The sequence below is a fragment of the Podarcis cretensis genome, assembly GCF_951804945.1.
Source record: "Podarcis cretensis genome assembly, chromosome: 6".
NCBI lineage: Eukaryota > Metazoa > Chordata > Lepidosauria > Squamata > Lacertidae > Podarcis > Podarcis cretensis.
Genome location: NC_137175.1, coordinates 43,789,408 through 43,816,686, shown reverse-complemented (window position 1 = coordinate 43,816,686; position 27,279 = coordinate 43,789,408). Strand labels below are relative to the sequence as shown.

Genomic DNA, 27,279 nt, shown 5'->3' with positions numbered 1-27,279 from the left:
AACAGGAGGTTTTCCCCCAGTTCTCCCCACGTGTTTTGCACAGAGCAAACTCACAGCATGCACTCATGAACCAGAGGGGTTCAATTTGGATGCTATTGCACCTTCTCATTGGGCTGAAAGAAGCTTTCTTCTCACTCTCTCTTCCTTTTTTTTTAAATAAGAGAAAAAGGAAATGAAACAGGGAGACAAAAGAAAGATTTATTGTGCAATGCCAAGCCCGCAAAGCATTCCTCTCTTCATCTCCAGGTTTCCCCTGACACATGCAGCACCAGCGTTGGCAATGCAACAAGAGCAGGCAGCCCATGCAGGCTCAGCTCAGCTGGAGACACAGGCTCCACTGATGCAGCTCGTGCTGCTGCAGAAGCATTAAATACTGTAGGGCAAAGCCCATGTAGAGCCAGAAGAGAGGGCCGTCTTTGCACTATTCTGCCATGCAGGCTGCACACAAACCATAGGCTGGGCTGTGCTCTCTGCTCCATTTAACAGCAAGCTTATTGGGCACAGCTGAGCATGGTAGTGGCAGTGCATGTTTGGATGGGTCAAATATACTTGATCAACAGGGACCAAGTATGTATTTTCCCTCCACCACCTCCACCACCATTGTTCTTGATTCCTGAAGGCTCCTGAGTGTCTGGGATTTCTGCAAGAATAAACAGGGCATTTTCTTTATTACCGTGCTGGCTTGGGACAGCTCCACCCGAATATTGATCAACTGGTTCTGGAGGGATTCCTTCTTGTGCAGCAGTTTTTCAGGGTAGGCTGGTTGGCTCCCAAACATCTCTAGCTCCTGGTGTGTCCCCATCAATGCACTCTCCAGACTTTCCTAAGTGAAGAGAAGAGTAAGGAATTTATTTATTTTTTAAGCTGATGGTTAGGCAGCAATCTGGAGCTCAGCAGACTAGGGGATAGTTAAAATTCTTTTTCTGGCCTCAAGCATTCAGCCTTTCTGGGTCTTATTTCTAAAACCATCATTTGTTCTGTAGGACAAAGCATTATTGCAACTGAACTGGGTTGAAGGCTATAAAGTTCAGGTGTAGGCTGAGTTGGACTTGCTCATCTGCCTGAATATCTAGACATGCCTTCTTCCACAGCATTCAGAGATGTAGGTCACACGGTCACCCCCCCCCCCATAACCTCCACCACACATACAGTCTTGGAAAGAAGGAACCTGGTGTTGCATGAAGACATTTTCCTGAAATTTCTTTCTGCTTGTGCAATAGGACTTCCTCTCCCACTTCTCTCCTCATGTGCCTGGCCCCAGACCTGCTCTGCAGGGTTGGGGGAAAAGCAGATTTGGGGAGGCACACAGGGAGAAGAGAGGTATAGCAGAAGTCCTTGCACCAATGGGATGACTTTGTTGGATACAGCCCTCTATGAGCAATACTCCTGCTACAAGCTACAAAGGCCACTTTTAGCATCTCTGCCTCCTATTTTGGGGAAACTGGAAACATTTGCCACAAAAATAACAACCTCTTGATGATGCCCACAGCCTAGCAAATGCAATAAGGTTCCAGCCTCAAAAAGCCTCTGGAAAGTTAGCCAAAAATCAGAAAGCAGCTTGCCTATGGCATTAAGTGTGCTATGATACATGCCCCTTACCTTCTCTGCACGAAGTTGCTGCACCAGCCTCTCCTGTTCCCTCATCACCTTGTTTTGCTCACAGAGCTTTCCCAGGAGCTTCTTTCATGGAGGAAGGCGAGAAAAGAAAGGTGAAATATAAGATTCATAGCAGAGTCTGGGGTGGGTAAGTGAATGTAGCCCTCTAAGTCTCTCTTGGCCTCTTCCCAGGTCACACCCCCTCCTTAGCCACATCCTTTCTGGCCCTGCCTTGCACTCTTCTTGGGTGTCCACACACCCCACTAGAATGTGTCATTGCACTCTGATAAAGATTCTTGCAAGTGTGAATGGAAAAGAGAGAAAGGTGCAAGTGTGTAGGAACTAGCCTGCTGTCCAAAGATGTGCATTCATTGCTCCACCCACCCATTGCCTTTGTTCTCAACCCAGCACTGGCATGTGGCCCCCAGAAGGTTGCTCAGGAGCAAAAGTGGCCCTTGAGCTGGATAAAGGTCTTCCACCCTGGTTCACATAGTAGAAGGCATTCATCTGCTTTGAACAGATCTCAACCTGGCCTCCGGGTATTAGAGCCTCGGTTGCTGGGGCTGCACAATCTGAGCAGGGCAGACTCACAAACAATGATGCCAGCATGAAAACACAAACCCAGAGTACAATGGGTGAGGATGGAGCAGGAAAAGCGACAGCCCGGGGTTGGTGAACAATGGCAACCACAAGTGCTTGGGACCTTGCAGCTCCACTAGCAGAATAGATGCCTGTTTAATGATGTCAAGAGAAATGGAGAGGGAAGGCACAGCCTGCAAGGGGTGGAGGATGGAGAGGGGGCAGCGGAAGAGGGGATGGAAGAGGCAGACAGGCAAGAGAGAGGGAGGGAGGAGGTGCTCTTACATCTGTATCTTGCTCGCTTATCTTGTAGGTGTGCAGCGACTCTCTATAGGCTTCAGGGAAATGAGACACCTGCAAAAACAGGAACAAATCATTCCTGCTCTCTCCGCCTGTGAAGTTGACATGTCATGACAAGCCCCTGGGGAAATCCAAGGCTGCTTCTGCTTAGTGCGTAGGGGTGGGAAGCCCTCCATGTTTTCAGGTCCTGCAGCTCAAGCCCCAACCTTCTTTCACCAAGTCTTTTTTAATTAAGCAACATTTACTGGGTAGAATAACCGAAGGGAAAGGCACACACTGTCTAGCATTTCCATCACTGTGGTCTGGGGGTTTCTGCTTCTCAGTTCCCACGGATCTATCCAGCTTAGACTGCAGACTCCTCACTATCTTTCAAAATCAGCCGTCTTTCATCTCATCAAGGGAGGCAGCTCTTGCATACAATGTAGTGAGAGAATTGCTCTTTTCCTAACTGCATAGAATTGCTCTTTCTCCTATCCCTACAGATGTCAAGTTTATAACAAATTATATATATATGGCAGTTGCTCAGATTATGAGCAAATCAGCTATTCTACTATGCATGCATGTTAGACATGCAACCTCCATTACGTTACAGATCACCAAGCAATTACACATGGCCAGTCATACCATAAAAAAATGGCAGCTCACCTTCACAATCACAGCAACTGCAGTTGTGAATAGATTTAAATATGTGACCTCTCCTCCCCCTCCCCCGGCCTGCCCGGCACTCACAGAATTCAGGTTGATGATGGGGGAGTTCCCCTAAATGCGATAATTGCTATGGTCCAAAAGTTAGCTGCTCCATGTTATCTACTAACAAACACTTAGTTAATAGATATATACAGAGCTAGTATACAGCACACAAGGAAGACCAGAAAGAATTTTTGCTGGGGTTTGTAGGCCTAAAAGCAGTGTTGGCTATCCATGTGCAGTGCAGATCTTTACATGCCAAACAGGGGCCAATGTCTAGGATGTTGCTATAAAAGGGTGGCTGATGAACAGGTAACCAGAGTCCTGTCCTCAGGAAACAGAGAGGCCAGGATAAGTGGGAGGCTGGATTAAAGAGAAATTTTAAGAAGAACACGGAAGGATCCTGTTTTGTTTTCAACTTGAGACTTTGCATTGATCCAGAAATATAGTCAGACGCCACCACCCTCTGGTTTTATTCCCAGTTTATTTCCTGCTTTGAATTTCAAAGCTACGCGAGCCCAGGGTAATAGATTTCACAAGATGCAACCATGTAGTGTTGTGATTTGAGGTTCTTCACACAATGTCCAGCTCCCCTGCTTATGAGCAACCACTATTTTACAGACGGGACAACTAACGCAGAGAGAAAGCCAGGTCAAAGGTGGCCTTTTTAGAGCATTGGCCTTTGGTGTGAATTCATAAAACCAAAACTCAGCTTTGCATCATTTCCCTCTGGAACAGTGATATATCCAGCAGTACTTACCCAGAAGGGGTGTACGGGTATCACAGGAGGGCACTGATTAGAATTGATGCAATCCAGCACAGAAGAAAAGTATCACGTCAGAACCAAAGTTTTATTATTATCAAGCAAGCTACCATGTTATGATAATACATCGAGAAAAAATAAGTTCTTAACTGCTAGTTGGCAGAACCTGATCAACAGGAACTCCTCTAACACAGAGAGTGGTGATATGAGCATGATGTACCATGCTACAGATGTCATTCTCCTTTTAAGTAGCACCTGTAACACTGTTATCACCTTCATTGTTAGGCAAAAGAGCTGTAGCTCAGTGGCAAGGCACGTGATTCTATGATTTGCCTACAGAAGGTCCCAGGTTCATATGCAGTATCTCATATAGGACCAGGAAAGATCTTTGTCTGAGGCCCCTTGTGAATCTTGTTGATTCTAGATGGGATCAAATCTAAATGCTGAATCAAATCCTGCCCTATTTGAAATGTAATGGATAATGTTTTGGATTGCATCGTTCTCCTCAAAAATAATAATTGAGCCATAACTGCTGAGTTCATTAAATCACTAGCCATACCTTTCCCCCTATAAAGTAGGAAGTGGTTGCTGTTTTCTGTGTGTGTAGCTAAAAACAATGGAAAGATGCCTGTTCAGAATCTAATTTGCCAGATGTCACATGACCATATGGGGTGTGTGTGTGTGTGTGTGTGTGAGAGAGAGAGAGAGAGAGAGAGAGAGAGAGACCTGTGAGAGAGGGAGGGGCTTGGTTATGCTAGGCTACACAGCCTGCAAGAAAGTAGAATGGTAATTATCTGAGTATCTTCAGTGCCTGATTTTATAATTTTAAGATCACTGTTTTGCCCTGAGTGGTGCTAAAGCTCTGCCCAGTAAGTGACCACTTTATATTACTTGGCACAATGCTGTAGGGACACAATTTTACTGAGAGGAACGATAAGACTGAACAGATCCTATGAAACAACAAAGGAAAGCATAGATTTCATGTCAGTTCCAGCTATCCCTTACCTGTACTAATCACATATTTATATGTACCCTGATAATCAGTATGGAAAGACAGCAGCGCCAACTTGAATAAAATATTGGGAGCACAGGCGGGTAAGCCCTGCTACACTTAATTCATCACCAGGTGTGGCACTTGCACACCACTTGAATGGAAATGCCCATCAACTTGGAGGGGTGAGCAGACCCCCTCAAATATTTTATTGGGTAAAAAAAATAAATTATTGGGTGAGGGGCTGAAGGGACCTTGGTCCCTAGGAGTTGGCTCCTATGTGTAAGAAGTGCAAGTCACTACTCTTCACAAGGCACCAATGTGAAACTGTGTTAGAATGTTCTCTCAGGGGGTGAAAACCACCCCCAGGTGGAGCTGGAGTTAGACAAATTCTAGCTATGTGGCACTCTTCTGTCAGAATATCCTTACTCTCTGGGGCAATTTGGCACAGTGCTGTGAACAAAGCAGGAGATAGGAGGTACAATGTCTCATCAAACATGTCATTCTGTTTTCAAATTCAGTTAATGCAGTGCTGAACCCATCCCCAAACTCAGTCAAGGATCTCATCTACCCAGTGATCATTAGCCTGTTCTGCTACAGTCTGCCTGGACAATATAAAGAGTGGCAAACGCATCAGAAAGTACATTTTGGTGATAAAGGTGACCAAATGATGACTGAAGCTTTAGAGATATAAATGGATGGTGGTTGGCTTGTTGCAACGGCAATGAGATGCAGCTTTTATGATGATATCACCAATTGTATTGCTTAACGGGACAAATGAAGAATTCCAATCCTGCCAGGAAGAAGAAGTTTCTGAACACTGATAATCCTGACTACATGCAATTGAACTGGTCCCAGTGGCGCTCACCACATGGCTCAGAGACATTATCTTCTCTGGCTAACATGGGGATCTGACAAAAATAGATACACCTAGCACTTGATATGGAAGGCTGTGACTGTTATTATTATCATTATCTATTTTATACCCCACCTTTATCCCTGACAGGACTCAAGGTGGCTTACAGATAAAAACAAGAACTGCTAAAAGTTAGAGGGGGGGGGACAATAATTTAAAAAACAATTAGATAATTAATAGAATTAAAACTATATACATATATAAACTCTGTTTAAAACATACAAATAATTACAACAAGTGGTTTCTGAAGCTCAACACTGATTTCTGAATTAAATTCCAGGGCTTGGTACTGATGACCCTTTAATAAAATTAAGCACAGAAGCTGATCATTCTGCTTCCCAGTAGACGTTCCCACTGTGGAGGGTGCACCCCCCTAGATCTGATGCACAGATATGTTCCTTGGGTAGGAGCCTAGATAGAGCCTGTTCTATATCCTAGCATATCCACATAGATTTTTATAGTAAACTATTTTGGGACAAGGGTGTGGGCAAAAGGTAGAGGACTCTCTAACCTTAGCAAGAGATACCAATGCAAACTTAAGTGTCCCACTTCACAAATTCCAATGCTAAGCATCAGCGCTAAAAACAGGGTTTGCTTCAGCGTCTTGGCTCACATATGCTAATGTTAATACCCAACCATTTTCCAGTGGTGCACTGGAAGTAATACCAGAAAGGAAAGAGGAAAATTTGTCTTCCCCCACCCCCACAAACCATTGATAGGCTTTTTTCTCCAGCCCCAAAAGCCATGGCAAGCAGTTCATAACTGAAAGTTTCAGGTTTTAACCTAAGCCATATATGCATTTATTATCTTATCTACAGAGAACAGAGAGAGAGAAAGGTTGGCATAAGGTGGCACAGAGCTGTTGATGCAGCTGAGACTAAGATCCACAAATGTTGAGGGTCCCATCTGCCTCCAACCTGTGGGTTAAGATGTGGATTTTGAGTGACTTAAAATGCTTCAGGGAATTAGGATCACTGTCAGGCAGGGGCACAGGTGCCTCACTGGGCTCCATGTATAAATGCCGTTTGTAGAATGAGATGTTGAATGGGCATCTCACAAATGGATGCGGATGTGAGGTGCAGAAGGGTGACACTAGGGAATGGTTCTGCCATGCAAAAGCAGCTGGAATGGCATGGTTGATGGCAGAGCTGCTGTGATGTCTTACTTGCATGTACAGTTGAGCCCTAGGGGAAGAGCTCTCCACCATTCTGTTCACCATACTGATCAAAGTCTCGCTCTCGCTCATCTGCGGCAGACAAGGAAGAAAAAACGTCAAGATGCTAGAGGAGGGACAGCCACTGCAGCTCAGCCTTGAACACATGTGAGCGCTAACATATAAATCTGAAAAGACCTAGACTGGTGCCTCAGAACAGATGTCACAAGGCAAAGACACACCCAAAGGAAGTCCACGGGACTGACAAGCACATCAATGTTCAGAGTGATTACTGGGCTAAACAAGATGTGATGCTAGTTGCATGGCTGCATTTAATGTGCACTTGGTGCATCATGAAGAAATGAAGCCTGAATACCACTACAGGGGTGCAGGGAGGAAGAATTGAGTCCTCCTCCTTCTTCCCTCATAGTTCCAAACAAAACATGGTTTTGATACTCTCTCACACACACTCATCTAACTACCATTTGCATCTGGAGGAAATCCTCCATGTACTTTTCTGGAGTTGCTCCTTTCCCATGCAAATGGGCTTGCCAATGAAACTTTAAAAAGAAATGATTGGGGCAAAACATCACCCTACAGTTCCCAAAGAGGCATATCACACAGGTGTATCATATATAACACCCTCTGCTTAGCCCATTCACATCACAGGGGAGTAGCAGTGCTGGGGAAATAATGTTTCATCCTAAACCCCTAAACCCCCAACCCCCATGCAATTTCCCTAATCACACACCCATCCAAAGCTGTATTTTGGGACATAATAATAACAGCTTGGCGGGGGGATTTAGATCAAAAGTTTAAACACCCCCTCCCTCAGTACTACTGCTCCTACCAAACAGCCACCCACAAATGATTTAAAGGGAGATATTTTATATATAGATCAGGAAATCTGATCATGGATCTCCCACGTCATATCAGTTTCAGCCTTTAACAATAGGATGATGGATGGGGTGGAGCTGTACTTACAAGATTTACCTTGTTGATACAAAAGGCAGACTTTGAGTGAAGATATGTTTGGGCCTCCCTCTGCCTGCTTTGAAATCCCAGTGAGGCTTAGTACCTCACTTCAGGTCCTGCCAGACATACATACTGCACATTCATGATGATTTGTGCTCCTAAGAGCACAAATGAGAGCCAGTGTGGTGTGGTGGTTAAGGTGTTGGACCAGGACCTGGGAGAACAGGGTTCAAATCCCCACCTGGCCATGAAGCTCACTGGGAGACCTTGGGCCAGTTACTCATTCTCAGCCTCATCTACCTTGCAGGGTTGTTGTGAGGATAAAACAAGGAGGAGGAGTACTATATACACCACCTTGAGTTTATTGGAGGAAAGGTGGGATGCAAACGTAATGAATAAGCAAAATCATAATGATACCACTGTCCCACTTTCAACACTGTTTGTGCCTGCAGAAGTGTTGTGGCAGTCCACCTGCATCATTTCTGATCAGTGCATATGCTGTAATTTCCCACTGAAATCCTGCGACTTGTTATACCACAAACACCCTGCTTCATTTTTCTCCTGCTTTTGTTGCCCTATAGCTCTTCCAGATAGCAATAAAGTAGTAGCACGGGGGCAGCGTCAAAGAACAAATGAAAGCGGAATAAATTTGTCGGTAATGCACGATTATTGTGTTGAGAACACTTTGCAGAATGCACCTACAAAAAGACCACCAACCTGGGGGCGGGGGCTTACTGAGTAAACAGCTACTTCTGCTTATTAAACAGGAGCACTTTCTTTGATGACCAGAGGTCCCTCCTCTTCTCTCTTCCCAGTCTCTATAAGCTCCTCTAGCTCCTGGTTGAGCCAGTCTCTATAAGCTCCTCTAGCTCCTGGTGGGAATCAGCTTTGCTCCCTTTTTCAGGATTTTAAGACTGGCAGAGGAGGATTTATAGTTTCCTCATTAGGATACACTTGAAGTGGAGGGATGGGTTTTATCCAATGGAGGCTGGTGCCCATTAGGACTAGTAGGGACCAAGACAAGGAGACCAACAGTAGGTGCAGCCAGAGACACCAGCAGGCAGAGCCAGATTGGTGATGCTCAAACTAAGGAGGAGGCAGCTGATCCAGTGGACCGGCCTTTGCCTGAGATTTTGTCCATGCACAAAATCTCACTGGTTGTTGTATCTGGGCTTGATAATAAATCCCTCCCTCCAGGGCTACTCCACACTAGCTAATGATCCATGGTTTGTTTGGTTTTCGTGCCTTTGTTTGCTTGAATCATCTGGAGCTGATTGATTTGAAGAGTTCCTTCCACTGTGCATCCCCTTCATGCTCAGAGCACACTGTAGCCTAGGTTACACAGATTGATTCTGGAAGAAGGGGGATTCTGGAAGAAGTGCCTGAAACTAGTGTGTGTGTGTGTGTGTGTGTGTGTGTGTGTGTGTGTGTGTGAGAGAGAGAGAGAGAGAGAGAGAGAGAGAGAGAGAGAGATCTTGCAATTCCTTCCAACTCCATAAGGTTTTATGGAATGGAGTAATAATAATAAAACAGTTGCTTAAACAAAAATCCCAAGAGTCAGATGATATTTGGCTCACATACTTCTCCATTAGTCAAGTGAAGCTGATGGTGCTATAGCTCTCTCTAAACACACGCACACAAAATGCACTTTCAAACAGAAGGCACCAGGGCATAACAAACAAATAGGGCTCTGATGTTGCATTTCATTGTGCTGTTTTAAATCAGTCTTTCTCTGTGGGTCAGAAGGGGAACAGAAAGAAATGGAAAGCCTTGAAGAATCCTTTTTTATAGGGAGAAAAGCCTACTATCAATAACGGCTGCCCAACCCAGAGCACTTTTAAGTGCCGCCTCCTCCTCAGTGGCTTCAGTCCAACACAGACACAAGCACATCTTCATGATTACTCTACTGATGGGGGATTTACTGACTCCAAAGCTGTAATGAGATTGTCTCTGGAGCAGGCTTGCTTATTGAAATGCAGACTTTTTCAGGCCAGCATCAGACATCCATCAGCACTTGCAATGAGATTTCATTTTTTTATATATATTAAAAAATCCAACTTAATCTCCTCTGCTGATGTTTTCCCAAAAGGGGTTTCTTTCCCTGTTTCTCTAAGGGTAGGTCAGCAAGTGTCCCGTAACATGACAAAATGTACATGAAAGATTGTTTCAGCTCAAGGCAAAGCTTGTGGGGAAGGCTGTTTGGGTTAGTTGCTTGGTATTTGAATTATCACAGTATACTGAGCTGCTTTATATTCATGGGTTTGTTGTTTTTTAACAAAACCATTATGGTAAAAACTGGTTTTATATTATTGATTTCTGCCCCCACCCCACGCATTTCACATGCACACTGAACCATTCTTTCTGGTTAGCACACCTTTACATACTTAAACATTCTTACACACAAAATACATATATGTTAGATATCTGATGCTTAGTTATTCAATACCTCAGATTAAGCATCTGTTTTGTCCCTGTTTTTTAAACGTGAAGTACCTGACCTGAATGATTTTATTTTAATTTTTTTTTTAAACACCCTGGTCTGTTCTTTCCCAAACTGTAACCCAATTTTGACTATCCAAAAGCTGGATAAAGTTAAATGAGTCAGATAGCTGAGTTTGTATGCAATGTCATATACCAGCTTTCCCCAACCTGCTGATCTTCAGCTGGTTTGGACTACAACTCCCATTCAGCCCCAGCCAAAACATCTGCAGAGCACCAGGTTGGGAAGGCTCCATATGCAAACTTGATATATTCACAGACACATACAGATGATCTCATATTCCAACAAATGAAATTTCACAAAAACTCATGAGCTTACTTCCACTCATGGACAAACTACTATCAGTCTCCCAAACTGTTTCATAGGCAAAAGGTGGTTGTTGTTGTTGTTGTTGTTGTTGTTGTTGTTGTTGTTGTTGTTATTGTTATTTTATACCCTGCCCACTCTGGGCGGCTTCCAACCGAATATTAAAAACAATACAGCGTCAGACATTTAAAAATTTCCTAAACAGGGCCACCTTCAGTTGTCTTTTAAAAGTAAAATAGTTGTTTATTGCCTTGACATCTGCTGGGAGGGCGTTCCACAGGGCAGGCGCCACTACCAAGAAGGCCCTCTGCCTGGTTCCCTGTAAACCTCACTTCTTGCAGCGAGGGAACTGCCAGAAGGCCTTTAGCACTGGATCTCAGTGTCTGGGCTGGAAGATGGGGGTGGAGACGCTCCTTCAGGTATACAAGACTGAGGCCGTTTAGGGCTTTAAAGGTTTCATGTGGACCTTCACTTGCCTTACTCCCAAGGCACCCATGGGACCTGAAAGCACCAGGGTCACATCCTCCGCCCCGCCCGCCCCCCGGGTCTGAGCCATCTGCACCTTTTCACCTGATCAGCCAGACTCTTGTTGGGAACAGACATGGACTAAAGATCAGATAGTATGCCTCCCTCCCCTTCTGCCTTCTTTATCTAATCCTATGATCCTGCAACAAGTATGCAGGTAGAAAGCCAGCAGGGATGTTCAGAATGTCACACATGCAACTACCGGTATGTGCATGTTGGACAGAGGTCATGGGTGTCTGCTCAGTGCAAGGACTTCCTGGTCCTCAGGGAACAAGTATGTTCCCTTTAGGTCCTATTATCTGACCTGAGAGAGCCAGAGCAGTTGGTAGACGTAATAATGGCATTCCACTCACACAGTGCCATCTCTTTCATTATAATGGAGAATCATGGTCTTGGGGAAGAAGAGCTTCAATCTAAGGAAGAGGCAAATAATCCTCAAAGCGGGACACATACTTTGTGGGACTAAGAGTCATCCTATCATATGGAGGATACTTTTCTGGGGGTCTCTTGTTAGTGGCAGTTTTTATCACTGGCCTCATAGGTAGTTGAGTTTGTGATGGGCATGTGGACCACACAGTAACTTGTCTGCCTGTCACACGTAATCTGGATGCTGCATATACACTGAGGAGAAATGTTATTATGTGATCCTGGAAGAGAAATTTGGGTTGCTAGGTGGGAGGCCAGGACTTACAAGGAAGCTTTCTCTGAAATGCTGCCCATTCCATTTTGGAGCTGGAAAAAACTCCCCTATGAGGAAAAGTTACATAATTGGAGGGTTTTTTAGTTGGGGGGGGGGGAATTGAGTAAGAGGGAACATGACAGAGGAGAATAAAACTTAATAGTGTGGATAGAGAGAAGGCTTTTTTTTTTTGCTGCCTCTCTCATCATTCTTGAACCTGGGGTCAGTCAATGAAGCAGAACACTGGAAGATCCAGGACATACCAAAGTACTTCTTCACACAGCTCATAGTTAAACTATGGGGTTTACTGCCACAATATGTTGTAATGGACTGACTTAGATGGCTTAGGCAAAATCTAAGACCCCATATGCACTACACACTTAAAGCCACATCAATCACTTTAAACAGTCATGACTTCCCACAGGAGACTCCAATTTCCCTCGTGGATCTACAGTTTTCAGAGTGGCTTCACAGTCGTCCAGTGGCACACCTTAACAATGCACACTTAACAATGACCAATGAACCAAATACAAAGAGAAATATCTACTGCTCAACAGTAATGCAGGCATTTTTCAAAGTTTCTGTCATTATCAATTTCTTTGTATTGATACTCATCTTCCCATATCCACGTTTATAAAAATCATACCTGATAGTAAAGAAAAATATTATGTATTGTCTCGGCTTCTCATTACTTTCAAAGGGTGAGTTTAATATTCTGTAGATGCCACAAAGCATAATTTTCAATACCATTTTTCTAAGGTTACTCCTTCAGTATTTATCCAATGCTAAGAAATATTTAGTCGTCTGCCACGAACATGAAATGCATTAGCTCTTTGGATACAAGATCCATATTTGAATGAAAGCCACCTACCGGTTTTATTTCCCACGAAGCCCTAGGGCCATACACTACATCAGGCACTCCATGTCACTGTCGGAAATTTACACACACACACACACACACACACACACACACACACGCACACACGCAACTTCCCAGATCAAGCCACTGTCACCAGATAAGCCAGCAGCTGGGGGAACATGAAGGCAAGATGGCCAGAGTGAGAGGGAACAAAGGAGGCATTGGTGCCAGCGGGTCTTGCCAGCAACTGCATGAGAGCATTGGGTGCTGATGTGACAGCGCTGAGTGTTGTATTTAAAATAACCCTGCTTGGGATGGAATGAATCAGTGGGCAGAGTGCAAACTAAATTCAAATACAGTTCACATTAAAGAAAACCAAACCCACACATAGGTTGCCACCCAGAGTTCTAGGGTCATGATTACTCTCTTATCAACAGAGTTGATTCCTGCCCTAAATCCTGCTTACATCCTGCAGACTAGTGTGGAAAATTGCACAGAAATCCAACAACAGTCACCAAATACGGCAATAATAATGGCTGCAATTGCAGCGCAGCAGAATCCATAGATGTCCAAGCAAGCAAAGCAGCTGTCCCTCCCCAACCTCCCCAATTCATCCCTACACACACACACACACACACACACACACAAATGTGTCACTGTCCACAAGAAAGATGAAAGGAACAAACCACATTGACCCGCTAGTGCTGCCGCAATGCCAAGAGAAGGAGAGGGACAGATGTTGGGGAGCAGGAAGGGTAAAGGGGAGAGGGAAAGGCAACACTGACCTGACAGCACGGCTGGGGAGGGGGCAGCGGGGGTTGCAGGACAAGAGGCAAAAATGTGGTGGGAGCAGTGAGAGGGAGACAGCCAGCTTGGCCTACCTGCTGATCCAAATACTCTAGGTTTCTTTGCAACTGAAGGTCTAAAAGTTCATCCTATCAGGAGCCATTAGGCATGCGGCAAAATGGAAACACAAAAACAAACAACAACAAAGAAGAAGCAAAAGCAGTTAGGTGCGACTTAGCTCGAGAGAGGCACAGAGCTCCCCAGACAGGAAAGGGAACAGTCAGCCTCACAAGCATTTTTTTCCAAAAAGAGGTAGGTGGGTGGGGTGAGTGATGGCTGCTCAGCGGTCCTTTTAGCCCAGGACATATTCCCTAGAGGAGCTTTCCCCAGTCAGGTGCCCTCCAGATGTTTCAGACTGCAACAACGGGGAGTTGTAATCCACAGCATCTGCAAGGGCAGCCAGTTGGGGAAGGCTGCCTTAGAGGGACTCTCAATGGGAGATCCTGGCAGTTTCTCATATAGTCAGTGCTCTGTCCCCATACCATGTGTCGCCTTCTGCTGGACAGGTGTGGATTAACAAGAGGGCCATGCTACCTTCCTCCAGGCCACTGGAGTAGGCCACTAAGCTGGTAAAATATATTAATGCTCTCCCCCAACAGTAAGGAATGTAGCCCTTTGAGGGTCTCTGGGTTGAACGCTTGTGGGCTAAAGGTGGGGTGGGGCATGCACACACACAAGCCTCACTCCAACAGTCCCACATGCGCTGGCTTCACTGCAGACCTTCCCACATGCAGTGTGAAGGAGGATCCTCAGCATGTTCAACTGAACGCACTCAGAGTTCCTCTTCAGACCTTCCAGATGAGGAAGCTGCCTTCTGCTGAGTCAGGCTGCAGGTCCATCTAGCACAGGGCTTATACACACCTTTCCTCTGCTCTTTCCAGGCACGGTCCACGATGTAAAGCTCTGTGTCCCAGTGCCTTTTTGTTCCTGCTCCAGAACTTCCCCTGCAAAAACCTGCTCTTTAAAAAGCTTAGTCAGAGAAAACCTGAATTGGTGTTTGCTCTGACTCAGTTTTAAGGAGCAGGGTTTCAAGGGGAAAGTTTGAGACAAAAATAATAACAAAATGCTGGGCCATGAGTGCTAAAGTGAGCACCTGTGCCTGGCACAGCTCTGCAGGGTTTCAGACAGTCCTACCTGAAAATGCTGGGGACTGAACCTGAGACCTTCTACATGCAAAGCAGATGCTCTGTCACTGAGCTATAGTCCTCCTGCCAACATGGGAAGGTCTGAAATGGAGCTGGTGCACAGGCCCCCTCTGACTTGAAGCCCACACATATTTGCTCCAAACAGGGCTCACTTTTCATTGCAATGTAGCACCCGTAATACCCACTAAGCCATTATTATAATCTGTTTTATTGGTGGCATAGGCCTATAAGAATTGTTAATTCACTCCTGCTGCAGAGGCAAAGTTTGCTACCAATAGGTTTGTCCCCGCAGTTAGCACTCCCACATTTTTCCCAGCAAGGCACCTGGCTTTGAAAGCCTAGGATTAGGTGGAAATTCTCTCGTCCACAGTGACTGCTCTACAGTCTTTATGCCAAAAATGGCATGTTGAGAACGTGGGCTCAGCACATCCATTCAGAGTTCTGCAGGGGAAGAAGGGATTGCGCTATTGGCTCCACACATATGGCCTCTTCCAAAAGCTCAGCAACCCTTTCAACGGCTTCACAACTGTGCAGCAAAAACTGGCTAAGCTGAAAGCTGGCAGCGTGCTGAAACAAACAGCGGATTCTGCACACATCAAACTCTGCACAGATTTACTCAGTCTACATTCCTGGGGCATCACTTTGGGTCATGCAAATTGGATTTTACTCAATCTCTACCCAGCCTCTACATGGATGTCCATTGGAAAAGCTGGGGATGGTCTACCTATTCTAGCTACAGGCATACAGGAAGCTGCCATATACCAAGCCAGACCATTAGTCCATCTATGCTAACTGGAAATGTCTCTCCAGGATTTCAGACATGGTCCCTCACAGATCAACCTGGAGATGTCAGGGATTGAATCTAGGACATTCTGCATGCAAAGCAGATGCTCTATGACTGAGCTATCACCCGAGACAGCAAGCATAGCTACAGCTTCTCCCTACAGCTTCTTCACCTGGCAAGAAAGTTAGGAGCACCACACCAAGGAACCCTTACAAAAATGGTGCTCCTGTGCATTATTCTCTGCAAGCGTGACACCAACAGTGTGCTTTTGACCCAGGTAAACTACTTCTCAGATATAGACAGAAATTATTTTGATCTGCTTTGGAAACAATTTGTCTCTTTCTAAATACACAGAAGCTTTACTATCAGGCCGGGGCAGCCTGAGCTCTGTGTCTGTAATTAACAGATATGTGTCCAGATTGCTGGAGCGCTCCAATTGGAGAACAGCCTTTACCAAAGGCATCGGGGACTTTGAAGAAGCACGGACTCAGGACAAAGGGAAGAAACGAGCTAAGAGGAAGGCACATTTGGCAAATCCTCAATGTGATCAACTCCTGCCCAGAAACCTATGTCCCCACTGTGGAAGGACATGTGGGTCCAGAATTGGCCTTCACAGTCACCTACGGACACACTACTAAGACTGTGTTCATGGGTAGACAATCTTGCTCAGCAACGAGCAATTGCCAAAGAGTCCAGACTGCTAGCACTGCTCATTCAAAGGAGCTATCCTGCGCCCGCATTCCACATCTAGTCCTGCCACCAGATATTTGCCCCCCCCCCCAAAGCAGCTGGAGATGGGGACAGAGCACCTGCTATGAGAGAGACTGTTCATGATGTGCTCGGTGATACCAGGATCATCTCAGTGCACTCCTGGTTCAGCCACATGCATCCGCTTTGTGTGCATAGCTGGTGAGAAGGCAGGGGGAGTGAGGGGAGAAGCTGCGTGCAACAGTCCGTGCAACTAGAATCTGTTCCGCAGGGCACCTTAATCCAGTCCAGGAATTACTGGTTGCTCTCATAGGTGAAAGGTGTCAGGCAGGGTCAAGAACCTTGGCATGGAGCAAATGGAAGTTGGCAGTTTCACTTGGCAGAGTCCCACTCACAGTGGTTTCTGCCCCCACCACATGGATCCGCCCCCGCAGTCAAATAACCAAACAAAAGAGAGAAGCAAGAAGGAGTGAGGAAAATACAGCATTGAAAGAAACGACAGCCAGCAACAGGGAACAGGGCTTTCTGCATGTCCTTTTCAAGCTCACCCAATTTTGCACTGTCCCAGAAACTACACTGAAGGATTGCAAGCTCTGGCAGTGGAAGCTGCCGCTGCCCTGGTTTTTGCTCTCTTCACTTCTCCTTTATGGGCTGCCAAAGCAATACATCCTTGGAATAGGGGAGGAATCCCGGAGGAAAAATGTGCTCTTCCAGAAAGCCCTTTTCTGCATTATGGTTGCCACTATAGCTACGGGCAAGGTGCTGCTCATTTAAGGACAGGGATTGGGAACCTGTGGTCCTCCAGAAGTTGTTTGGACTCAAGCTCCCATCAACCCTGGGCCACTGGCCACAAGGCCGAGGTTCATGGGAGTCTCACAACATTGGGAAGGCCACAGGTTCCCCACCCCTGATTTAGGGGAGCAAAATGGTACCAAGTTCAAATCACATGCCAGATCAAAACTCTGAACAGCAGCTCATGATCGCTAAAGGGAAATGTTTGAGTTAAGCTTGCAGCAGCAATGAGCACTGTGCCTCAGTTTATATTCCACAGTGGCATGGTGGGCAAGCCAGGATGGAGGCTTCCCTTCTGCCATGCAGATGTAGCTTGTGATGTGAAATGAAGCCTCTGCTTTAACTCCTGATTGCACCTTTTTATTTATTAATTGTAGAAAAAGGAGAATCACATGGATGATGCTTCTGGGCAACTGTGGGGGGGGGTGGACCCATTTTACATTACATGCTACTCCTCTTGCAGGATGCTAACAAAGCACCGAATGTAAAAACTGGGGGCTGAATGTGTGAACAGGAGCTGTTTCACTATCTCTATAAATCACATGCCTATTTCCCTCCTTGCTCCGCCAAAAAAGGGCAGCCCTGTCTTCAAGAGAATTATCTGTCAGTTTGCATAGTCACGGTGCATTACATATCCAGACTGGTCTCACACAGCTAACATATCCCTGTAGGCTGAAACACTAGAGAATATGACTGTTACAGGACAGTGGTTTCATATCCAGGAAGAAATTGCCCATTGCATAATAACATCCTTCACCCCACCTCTGAATTAGATCCCAACCTTGGGAAGGAAACCCAGCATCCCTAGTGGAATGCTGGGATGCCAATGGGACATACCATTTTGTCGTGGACCGTAGGGGATGCTGGATAGTTGAAGGGGAACATTCCTGCAGGGACAGGCCTCCTGTCACCCAGATAATCATACTGAGGAAAGAGAAGAAACCACACACATGCATGAAGAAGGCTCATATCACTGTAGGGTGACCATAGTCCACGCTACCTTTCCCCACAATACGGAACAGTTGGCACAGCCCACAATGGAGACAACAGGCAAGGCAAAGGAATTGCCCAGGGTTATTCGGTCAGGGTGAGGGACAGGTCAATGGTAGGAGGGCCAAGGAGATGTGGCCTAGACATAAGAACAACTAAGATGCTCTTGGAAAAGAGGAGTTGGTTCTACAAGCTGGGAGTACAGTTCTGTTAGGAGAAGAGGAAAAGAAGGGGCAGGTTTTTCTCCAGGCTCCTACCCTTGGAACTTCCAGTGCCACTCAGTTCCTGGGCTGCTCTCACCCTCAGTTCTGCCTGATATTCACTAATATTTGTCTGCACGGTGAACAATGTTCTAAAGTTTCACCAGCAACCTTTTCAACATGTTGTGCTGACTGTGTGCTCTCGGCACAGTTAACGTGCCAGTTCTGTTTAGCCTGAACATGTGACTCCAGTACCTCAATTCAATTGGGAGAGCTGAATCCCCTATACCTCATGTTTCAACTGAGTCTGGCCCAGACCCTTATTTTTTTGGGACAAGTGAAATAAAAACAGACTGTGACTGAGCATTTACGGACTGCTGAGTGGCCAGAAGAAGCCCTGACATGTCAGAGATTAAGAATAAAGGTTTTATTCTAGCTCACGGGTGAGCAAACTGTGGCCTTAGGAAAACATGCAATCTGTGACTTCATATTATGTGCTCCTCTGTTGACTCCTGAAGCTGCCCCATTCTACCATCCATGCTTTTTATCCATTTTCCCCTTTTTTCAGGCATTTGTGTTTCACTCTCTTTCTGTGTTGTTTCAGAACACAGAAATGGAAGATGTAGTACTTTCTTTAATATGTGTATGTTTTAAAACCTTCTTCTCTGGTTGTATGGCTTGGGGGAAAGACTTTTCTCCTCCCTAAACTGTCGAATAATATATCGGTAAGAATTACTCTTACTTCCTTTCTGGAGCAGTGGCTGCATTGGTCTTTGGTACCAAAAAAAAGTTCTCTGTTTATTTGAAAGTAACCCCATCACTGCAAACCTAGCAGTTCGAAAGCACATAAAAGTGCAAGTAGATAAATAGGTACCACTCCAGCAGGAAGGTAAACGGCGTTTCCGTGTGCTGCTCTGGTTCGCCAGAGGTGGCTTAGTCATGCTGGCCACATGACCCGGAAACTGTACGCCAGCTCCCTTGGCCAATAAAGTGAGATGAGCGCCACAACCCCAGAGTCGGCCACGACTGGACCAAATGGTCAGGGGTCCCTTTACCTTTACCTTTGCCTAACCCCATCACACTCAGTGGGGCTTGCTTCTAATTAGATATGCATTGAACCGGGAATTCTAAACCATGAGGAAGCAGGGTGGTCTCCATTCCAGATCAGTTAATCAAGAATAGTTTTGTCTCTGGCTCTAGCCATCATCAGTTCTGGCTCTGCCCAACACTGGCACGTGAGCCACAACAAGTAATCAATTGAGGAAATGCAGCCCTCAACAGAAAAAACCTATGTTGCCCATGACTGCCTCTCCTCACCTTCATCAAACCTAGTGTGCCTTCCCACTCCTGCCATGGTAATTTCCCCTCACCCTTCCTAATGCTCCTCAGTCTCAGTACACAGCATATACAAACACAGGTAATGATTAGGTCACTAAGACTGTGCTAATATTCCCTCAGTGTGCAGTTTCAGTACTCCCCCAAAGAGTGGCAGGAAGCCCCGAGGGTAGGAGCGGAGACCGCGAGGGAGGGTTACCTTTGGTGAACTGACCGATCGCCTCATCATGTATGTCGTCGGCTCCGCATAAATCTCCTCACTCCGGGGAGGCACTCTTTCAAAGCGGGCACTTGGCGACCTGACAGGGGAGTACACTCTGGCTCGGGTGTAGGAGCCTTGGCTCGGTGAGCGGGGGACCGACCGGGAGCGAGGCTGGAGGGACATCCTGCGCAAGGAGCCTGAGGCGGCATCCATTTCATCATAGTACACGGGCGGCCGGGTCGGGCCTGACATCCAGATGGGAACATCCTGCCTGCCGTAGCCTGGCTGCTCTTTCCAGTCCCGAAGCTGGTAGGAGCCGCTGTTGCGGAAGGAGTGGCGCTTGTCGTCGACAGTCCACTGAGGGCTCACACGCTCAAAGGCAGGCATAGAGCAGATGCTGTCGGGACGCACCCCAGGAGGGTAGTATTGGTAATCTTCAGAGTACTGAGGTGAGTAGGGGGGATAGTAGTCAGGGACTCTTCGGGACATCGGGTAGAACCTGGTGGGGCTAGATGGCCAGAAGGAAAGAATGAGGACGACGAATGCAAACCCCGAGTTTGCAAAGCAATTTTAGCATCATCTGCCCTACCTTACCTATCTGTCTATCTCTGTACCAAAATCCACAGAGGATATAAATCTAGTGCAGATCTTATTTTTCTTATTTCCCTCTTTTTTCTTTTTTTTATTGGTTTACAATACAGGTGTGCCAAAGCCAACACCATTTCCTCCCCATCCCCCCATACCTTTACATTTCTATTTCCTCAGTCCATCATATTATTCTTTTCTCCTTCCTCCCAATTCCCTCCGCCCCCACTCGATTTCCTCCACATTATACAATTTACAATAATCTTTGCATTCTACAATCTTCTCAAATCATCTATATATTGTTATTATCTTTCCTTACTAATTTTTCTTCCATCCAGTACTTCACATTTTAATCTAGGCATATTAGCGTATCTTTTTTGAGCAATATTTTGCCATATATTCATCAAAACATTTCCACTCCTTTTTAAATTTTTGATTCGACTGATTTCTTATTATAGCAGTTATTAGAGCAAAGGATATTGTCAGGGGTGCAGGAGCAGAAGCACAGGGGAGGGGAGATGGAGAGCGAAGGGGAAGAATCTGAGGGCAGCGTAGGAGAAGATGACAGTGGCCCGAGGGATTCCATGAGCCTCTCCAGCGAATCGGAAGATTCACAGAAGGGGGCGCCAGTGGCCAGGGGAAGGGGGTTCTCAAGGGGAACGCCCCAGGAGCAAGGGGGCAGCAGGGACTCCCAGAGCAGCAGTTGGAAATCAGGACCAGCTTCCCCACCAGAGCATAGTGGGGGGGAAGAGTCCCAGGTATCGGGGCCAGTGGATTCCCCACCAGGGAGAGAAGATAAGGCAGGGCTGACCACACCTCCATCGGAGAGTCAGACAACGGAGGGGAGGTCAGATCCGGCCAGTATCCCGGAAGAGGGAAGCAGTGACAGAAGTAGTGTAACGGTCAGGAGGAAGGTCACTGGGTTGGCGCGAGAGGCAAGTTCAAATGTACAGGAGCGCGGGACAGCAGAGAATGAGGATTGGGAACCGGGTCCTAAAGCCCGCCGGAGGCAGGGGGAGGAGTTAAGCGACTCAGCGTCAGAAGAGTCCAGAAAGGGGGATGCCCCAGCGGGCAGGAGGACCCAGAGGAGGAGAAAGCAGCGGAAAAGGTGGAGCAGGGCTAGGATCTTAAACTGGTGTCAGAGGGGAGGAGATTCAGACGGGACTTCGCCGGTCTAGGGTTTAAGACGTAGAGCTGCGCGCTGCGGCTTTGAAATGGAAACTGAACCTCAATAAAGACTTTTGTACATAACGACAGCCTGGCGTTGGTCCTCTGTGAGCTGGGACCTAGGGGCAGCTCTGACAGATATGAATTTAGTACAGATCTTATTTTTCATACTTACGTCCTAGTGGTTCCCTCTTACCCTCCAACTATACTGCAGATTAAACAGCAGAGATGGCACAATATCTTCTCACTATTAATGCTGTTTGCTGGTGTGTCATGAATTATTATCCTTATTAATGATTAAGGCTGCACATATTTTCTTTGCAAATGAGCTGCCTGCTTGAGTAACATAGTATTAAGTGTGTATCTTTTTCTTTTCAAAAAAGAAATCAAAAGCATACTGAGGATTAAAGGGTTCGATTCTGATGAAAGCCATGATGCCTGCTGTGTTAAAACTCTGGTTCTTTGTCAGGGGAGATTCAAATATTGCAGCCTCCATGTGGAGGTCATAAGAAACACTTCCCAATGGAAGCAGTTGAACAAGAGGTCTCTGTAACTGTGTATCATGTGAGCCAGCCATGCTAGCACAGCAGAATCGTAGCGCTGTGATGAACAGCCTCCTCCACACAACTGGGCCAATCCGTTTCACAAATATTACAACTCTCATGTGGAATTGCCACATGGTTTGGGACAGTTAAAAACGAAATGTCCTCAGCGCTTACAGTCCTCCTAGGACTCTCTGGTTGGGAGAAGAGGGGAGAATCACAATAACTATATTGATTTAAACGTGAAGTGTACACATCACTTTCTCACCTTTTCTCAGATTACATCCACACCATACATTTAAAACCACTTCTTTCCCCACAAAAGCCCACGCTTTACTGCCGAATCAGAGCAAATGGTAGTCTGCGGAAAACTGAAATTGCCATTTGTTCTGATTCAGTGTTAAAGAATGGGACTTCATAGGGAAAGCGATGTGGCAAAAAAAAGGGGCGGAAGTGTTTGGACATGGAGCTTTAAAGCGCAGACCTGCACCTAGAAAACAAGGGGCAAAAGGTAAATGTGGATGAGCCCTCAGAGTCATGGGTTCCCCTAAAGTATCCTGGGAAATGTAGTCCTTAACAAGCTACAGTTCCAGGACCCTTGGGGGAAGGTGGGAAGCCATACCTCTTAAGACTCCCATAAGTGCATAATGCAGATGTGATGCCTTGTGTTTAGTGGGATTCCTCCCTTATTTAATTCGCAGAAAAGCTATAACCACGCCTAGCTTGAATCACCTCACCTATGGAGATCCTCAGGAGGTGGAGCCCCACGGCGCAAGTTCACCCACTGCTGCAGCTGTGTCATGGAGCTCTTCCTCTGGGCAATCTTCTCAGGATTGGTGCGTGGAGCAAAACTCCGACGAGGCATAGCACTCTCACCATCGTGCTGTGGGAAGGCCATGCTGCCTGGCCGGCTAGGAGATGAGTACTGCCAGCCATTTGGCTGAGTGGGCCTCTCCACTCCAGCAGGCAGACGGGAAGCATCAGGATAAGGGCTTCCGGGTTCAGAGGGCATTTCTTGGCTGCCAATGCCGTTGGCTTTCACCAGAGGCTCCTTCTTGCTCTCGGCTCGCTCTGTTTTCCTGTCAATCTTCTCAGAGCCACGCCCGTCTCCTTCGCCTCTGGTCTTGGCTTCTGGCTCAGTTTTGGCAGCCTCTCTGGTAGGGACACCGCGGTGGTGGTGATGCTGATGGTTCCTGCTGGGAGGGATGTTCTCAGAATCAGTCTTCTCGTGCCTGATAAGCATGGGAAAGTAGAAATGGCCACAAACGGTCATGGCTCTCATTCCGAGCAACATAGAAAATGTGCACTAGCCTAGGAATGATTCTAGTTCGCCTCCTGAAAGTACATTACTGCTAACTTTCCAGCTCTGATATGGCCCCTGGAGGGGGGAACCAGACATTGCACTCTCCCAATAAGCTTTCTTTTTCAAGTTGCTTAAAGATCTCCAAAGCTATGTTTCCTGTCATCCCATTCAAAGAGCCTCAATGCCTTTTAGATGTTGCCTATTTTAGAGAGTTTCCATACTTTTCTGCAGGATCTGTGAACCTTATTTATAACGATGACTTGGTCTCACAAATTTAAAGGACAGAGGAAACATCTTAATGGAGAGGCAGATAAACTATGTGACTTGAACACAATAGAACACCCTGGGCTGGACTAAGACCTTCAGTTGTCCCAAGCACTAAAAGATTATGGTGCCTCCCCAATTCAAAATGAAAACAATACTAACCCATAAAATAAAATTTCAAAGTAATAAAAAATTAAAGCATAATTTACTGCAACAGATGACAGGATCTGCTTTCCTTGCATTATTTTGATCAAAAGTTAGTAGGGCACCCTCCTGGTTTAGGTGGGGATAATAAAAAGATAACGTAAAAATGGGAGATTATACAGTGGACTGTAAGGAAATCTAGCCTAGTTCTGATTTTTGCCATGATGACTACTTTGATGCTTTAAGGGGGGTGGATCAAAATTTTTGGGGTGCTCTTACTTTACTGGTTTTCCAAAGACATAGCTAATGCCAACTGAGATCTCTCAGAACAGATGCTATTGGACTACAACTCCCATCAGCCTCAGCCATCATGACCAATGGTCCAGGACATTGACTATTATAGTCCAACAACATCTAGAAAGCACCATTTGGTTACCCTTATAGTTTTGGACCGCATGCTACATAGATTCCCCCCAACAACAACAACAACTGACCTCTGAGCAGGTGGGATTTGCACCCGGGCAGCTTCGCCCATGGCTTGAATCCAGGATTCCTGCTCCTCGTTGTTCTCTGCACTGAAGAAGTAAGTCCGGATGCCTGCGTGCTCAGCCTGGGGAGAGAGGGACTTCTTGTTATTCCCTGGTGTCTCTTCCATCCAGCACACAGTCACCTGTGGAGCAGGTAGAAATGGAGAAAGGGGAGGGGGAGAGAAGAGAAGAGAAGAGAAGTCACCAATTAATCTCTGCAGCATTAGCTTGAGGTCACCAAGGATTATAGGAGAAATTGTGCCCTCTTTCATTTGGCATAATTTCCAGCATATACTGGACTGGCTACTATAGTTTCAACCAACTTTTATTTTCTAGTTTTCAGCTGGGGAAAATTGAAGTGAAAAAGCATGTTTTTAGGCCATAATGGCTATAGTTTAGCTTTATATGCATTTGTCCTTGGTGGTGGTGGGTGGCTTTAAAAGAGGATTAGGCAAATTCATGGAGGAGAGGGCTATCAATGGCTATTCCTTGGAGGCAGCAATGCTTGTGAATACCAGTTGCTGGAAACCACAGGAGGGAGAGTGCTTTTGTGTTTTAATCCTGCTGGGGAGGGGTTTCCCCCAGACATCTGACTGGTCACTGTGAGAACAGGATGCTGGAAAATTTGCCTTTTAATATATTGATAAATCCCAGTTTCTGAGCAGCTTAATCACAGGAGTGACACCAAAGGTCAAAATTCCTATCCAGAGACACCTTCACTAAACCCACCCAGCAACATGCAAACCCCTCCCCCCCCCACTGCTGGACAAGGCCCCTCCCACCTGCCTACCAACCCCGTTCCCAACACCAACACACTTGTTTACATGCATGGGTCCACATGCAGCAGAGGAATAGCATGCAAAAATCAGCCACAACATAGAACCCATCACCCCAGATCAGTGTACACATTTGCATGCATGCAAGGAATTGAAAATGTTCTTTTTTCCATCAGGTTTATTGAGAGGTAGTAAACTAGAACTGCCTTTTTCTAAGTGGTGGTCAGGAATGCTGTTTCAATTTTGAATTGCTGTAATATAGCTGCTTTAATATTTTCTGATGGTTTTAATGTATTTATTGTTGTAAGCCCACCCTGAGATTACTTGATGGTGACATGTGGGATAGAAGTTTTACAAATAAATTAAAATAAATGCATCATCACTGAATAAAAGCTATGTTGCCTAATATTATCTGGAGTACTTGTTAAACTAATGGCAATGGTTTTAACTGTGGCCAGAAACAAGGGGAGGTGTGTATCCCTTTACATTTTAATGATTTGGCTGCCTCACCCGTTGCAAAAATGAGGGGACACTGTATCCCCTCCCCTATAAAAAGTCACTGGGGCTGGAGACTGACTGAACAATATGGGGAGTCAGGGTCAACTATAGCTCCCTATGTTGAGTCAAAACAAGAGTGAGATTTCCTATGGATCTACTGATCCAACCACCTTGGTATTTAAATCTGCCTTCCTGATGAAACATAGGAAAAGAAAATACTTTCGTATTCCTTTCCAAATGCTTATCTCACAGAAGGCAGTGACAGCCACCAACTTGGACAGCTTGAAAAGAGGAGTAGACATGGAGGAGGTGGCTCTGGAGGCAATAACGCTTCTGAATACCAGTTGCTGGTAACCTCAGGAGGCAGCGCTCATGTCCTCCTTGCAGATTTCCAACAGGCAACGGGTTGGCCACTGTGAAAACAGGATGCTGGACTAGATAGGCCAATAGTTCAACTGCAGACTGGCCATATTTATTTGACTATAGGAAGAGGCACGAATTATCAGGGCACCTTTCCAAGGATATATGTGCCACTTGTACATGGAAACATGCTGCACTCCTTTGCGTGATCCCCATGATATTATGCTTTCACCACAATAATGCCTCTAATTTCAGGGCTTCCAAGAGTGAAGTCAAAGACACCATTGGGGTGAGTAATAAATCTGACCCCCCAAACCATGGATTATCCCAGTGTCTGATGTGAAGGACAAGATTCCTCACTTCTCTGTTATGGCATCAAACATCTTCTCCAGTTCAATGTTATATCCAGTCGATCTTTGCTCCACAGAAATCACTGAGAGCCGCTTAGGGTTGATCCCTCTTTATTAGCAGAGGCCATTTTCCTTTCTTGCTAGAGTGCAGCAAAGCCTAGGAACTGTTTTTTATCTATCATGCTGCTTTGATTCTTAGTCTCTGAGGTGTATATAGGAGCTGAAGACTTGCAAAAAACAAAGACATATCTTGTACAGCATCAAAATATTGGCACCCAACATCTTCAAAGAATACCATCCTAGGCTGGACCTTAATATGGCTCCAGGCCCAGATAAAAAATATTTCCAATCCAAACTCTTAACCCAGATTGGACCAGCTTATTGTTGACGCTTCTATCATTTGCAACATATCCATTCAATTGACACTGAAATCTTTGCAGATCTTTTCCTTTTCCTTTTATCATGAACACTTTATTTTGTATTATAGTATAAAATAGTTTTGCTTGCAGTTTTCTGGTTTTGTGTCTTTCACATTTGTTTGGTTTTCATTATGTAAGAAAACTCCCCTCTTGGTGATTTTTATTATTATTTTATTTCAGCTGAATGTATTTCAGAAGAAACGTACAGCACAATTTATTCATTTATTTAGTTTTGCCCATCAACTTTGGTTAATGATCGGTGGCCACTCATCAACCTAGTGAGATCTGAGGGTTCTTGCAAATCTGCCTTCTTGACTGATATTTTGCTGAGCCAGATCAGTATCTTCAGTACATATACTCTACACCAAGAGCCAAGGATTAGGTCTGAAAGCTTGGCTATTATGAAGACATACAACACAAGGCTGACATATTCAGATATTGTGCACTGTCATTAGGTTACATACCTCTGTACTTTCACCAGTCTCCATTGTTTAGGAATTTCTAGGTGTTTGA

The 27,279-nt window shown here is 45.7% G+C and overlaps 1 protein-coding gene across 16 annotated transcripts in view; it reads right to left on the bottom strand.

The window, feature by feature from the left end:
* PLEKHA6 (pleckstrin homology domain containing A6) overlaps positions 1-27,279 on the bottom strand; it is a 197,362-nt gene that overhangs the window by 30,701 nt on the left and 139,382 nt on the right. For 7 of the 16 annotated variants that reach the window (XM_079982325.1, XM_079982339.1, XM_079982329.1 and 4 more), the window contains 9 exons: positions 24,331-24,506; positions 22,863-23,357; positions 19,829-20,339; positions 17,942-18,028; positions 13,711-13,764; positions 6,998-7,078; positions 2,461-2,529; positions 1,600-1,680; positions 674-823 (listed from right to left, as the gene is read on the bottom strand). In XM_079982325.1, the coding sequence (XP_079838451.1) occupies positions 674-823; positions 1,600-1,680; positions 2,461-2,529; positions 6,998-7,078; positions 13,711-13,764; positions 17,942-18,028; positions 19,829-20,339; positions 22,863-23,357; positions 24,331-24,506 (1,704 nt within the window). The remainder of the gene's footprint in view (positions 1-673; positions 824-1,599; positions 1,681-2,460; positions 2,530-6,997; positions 7,079-13,710; positions 13,765-17,941; positions 18,029-19,828; positions 20,340-22,862; positions 23,358-24,330; positions 24,507-27,279) is intronic. The other 9 variants (XM_079982331.1, XM_079982334.1, XM_079982335.1 and 6 more) reach the window with 9 other exon arrangements.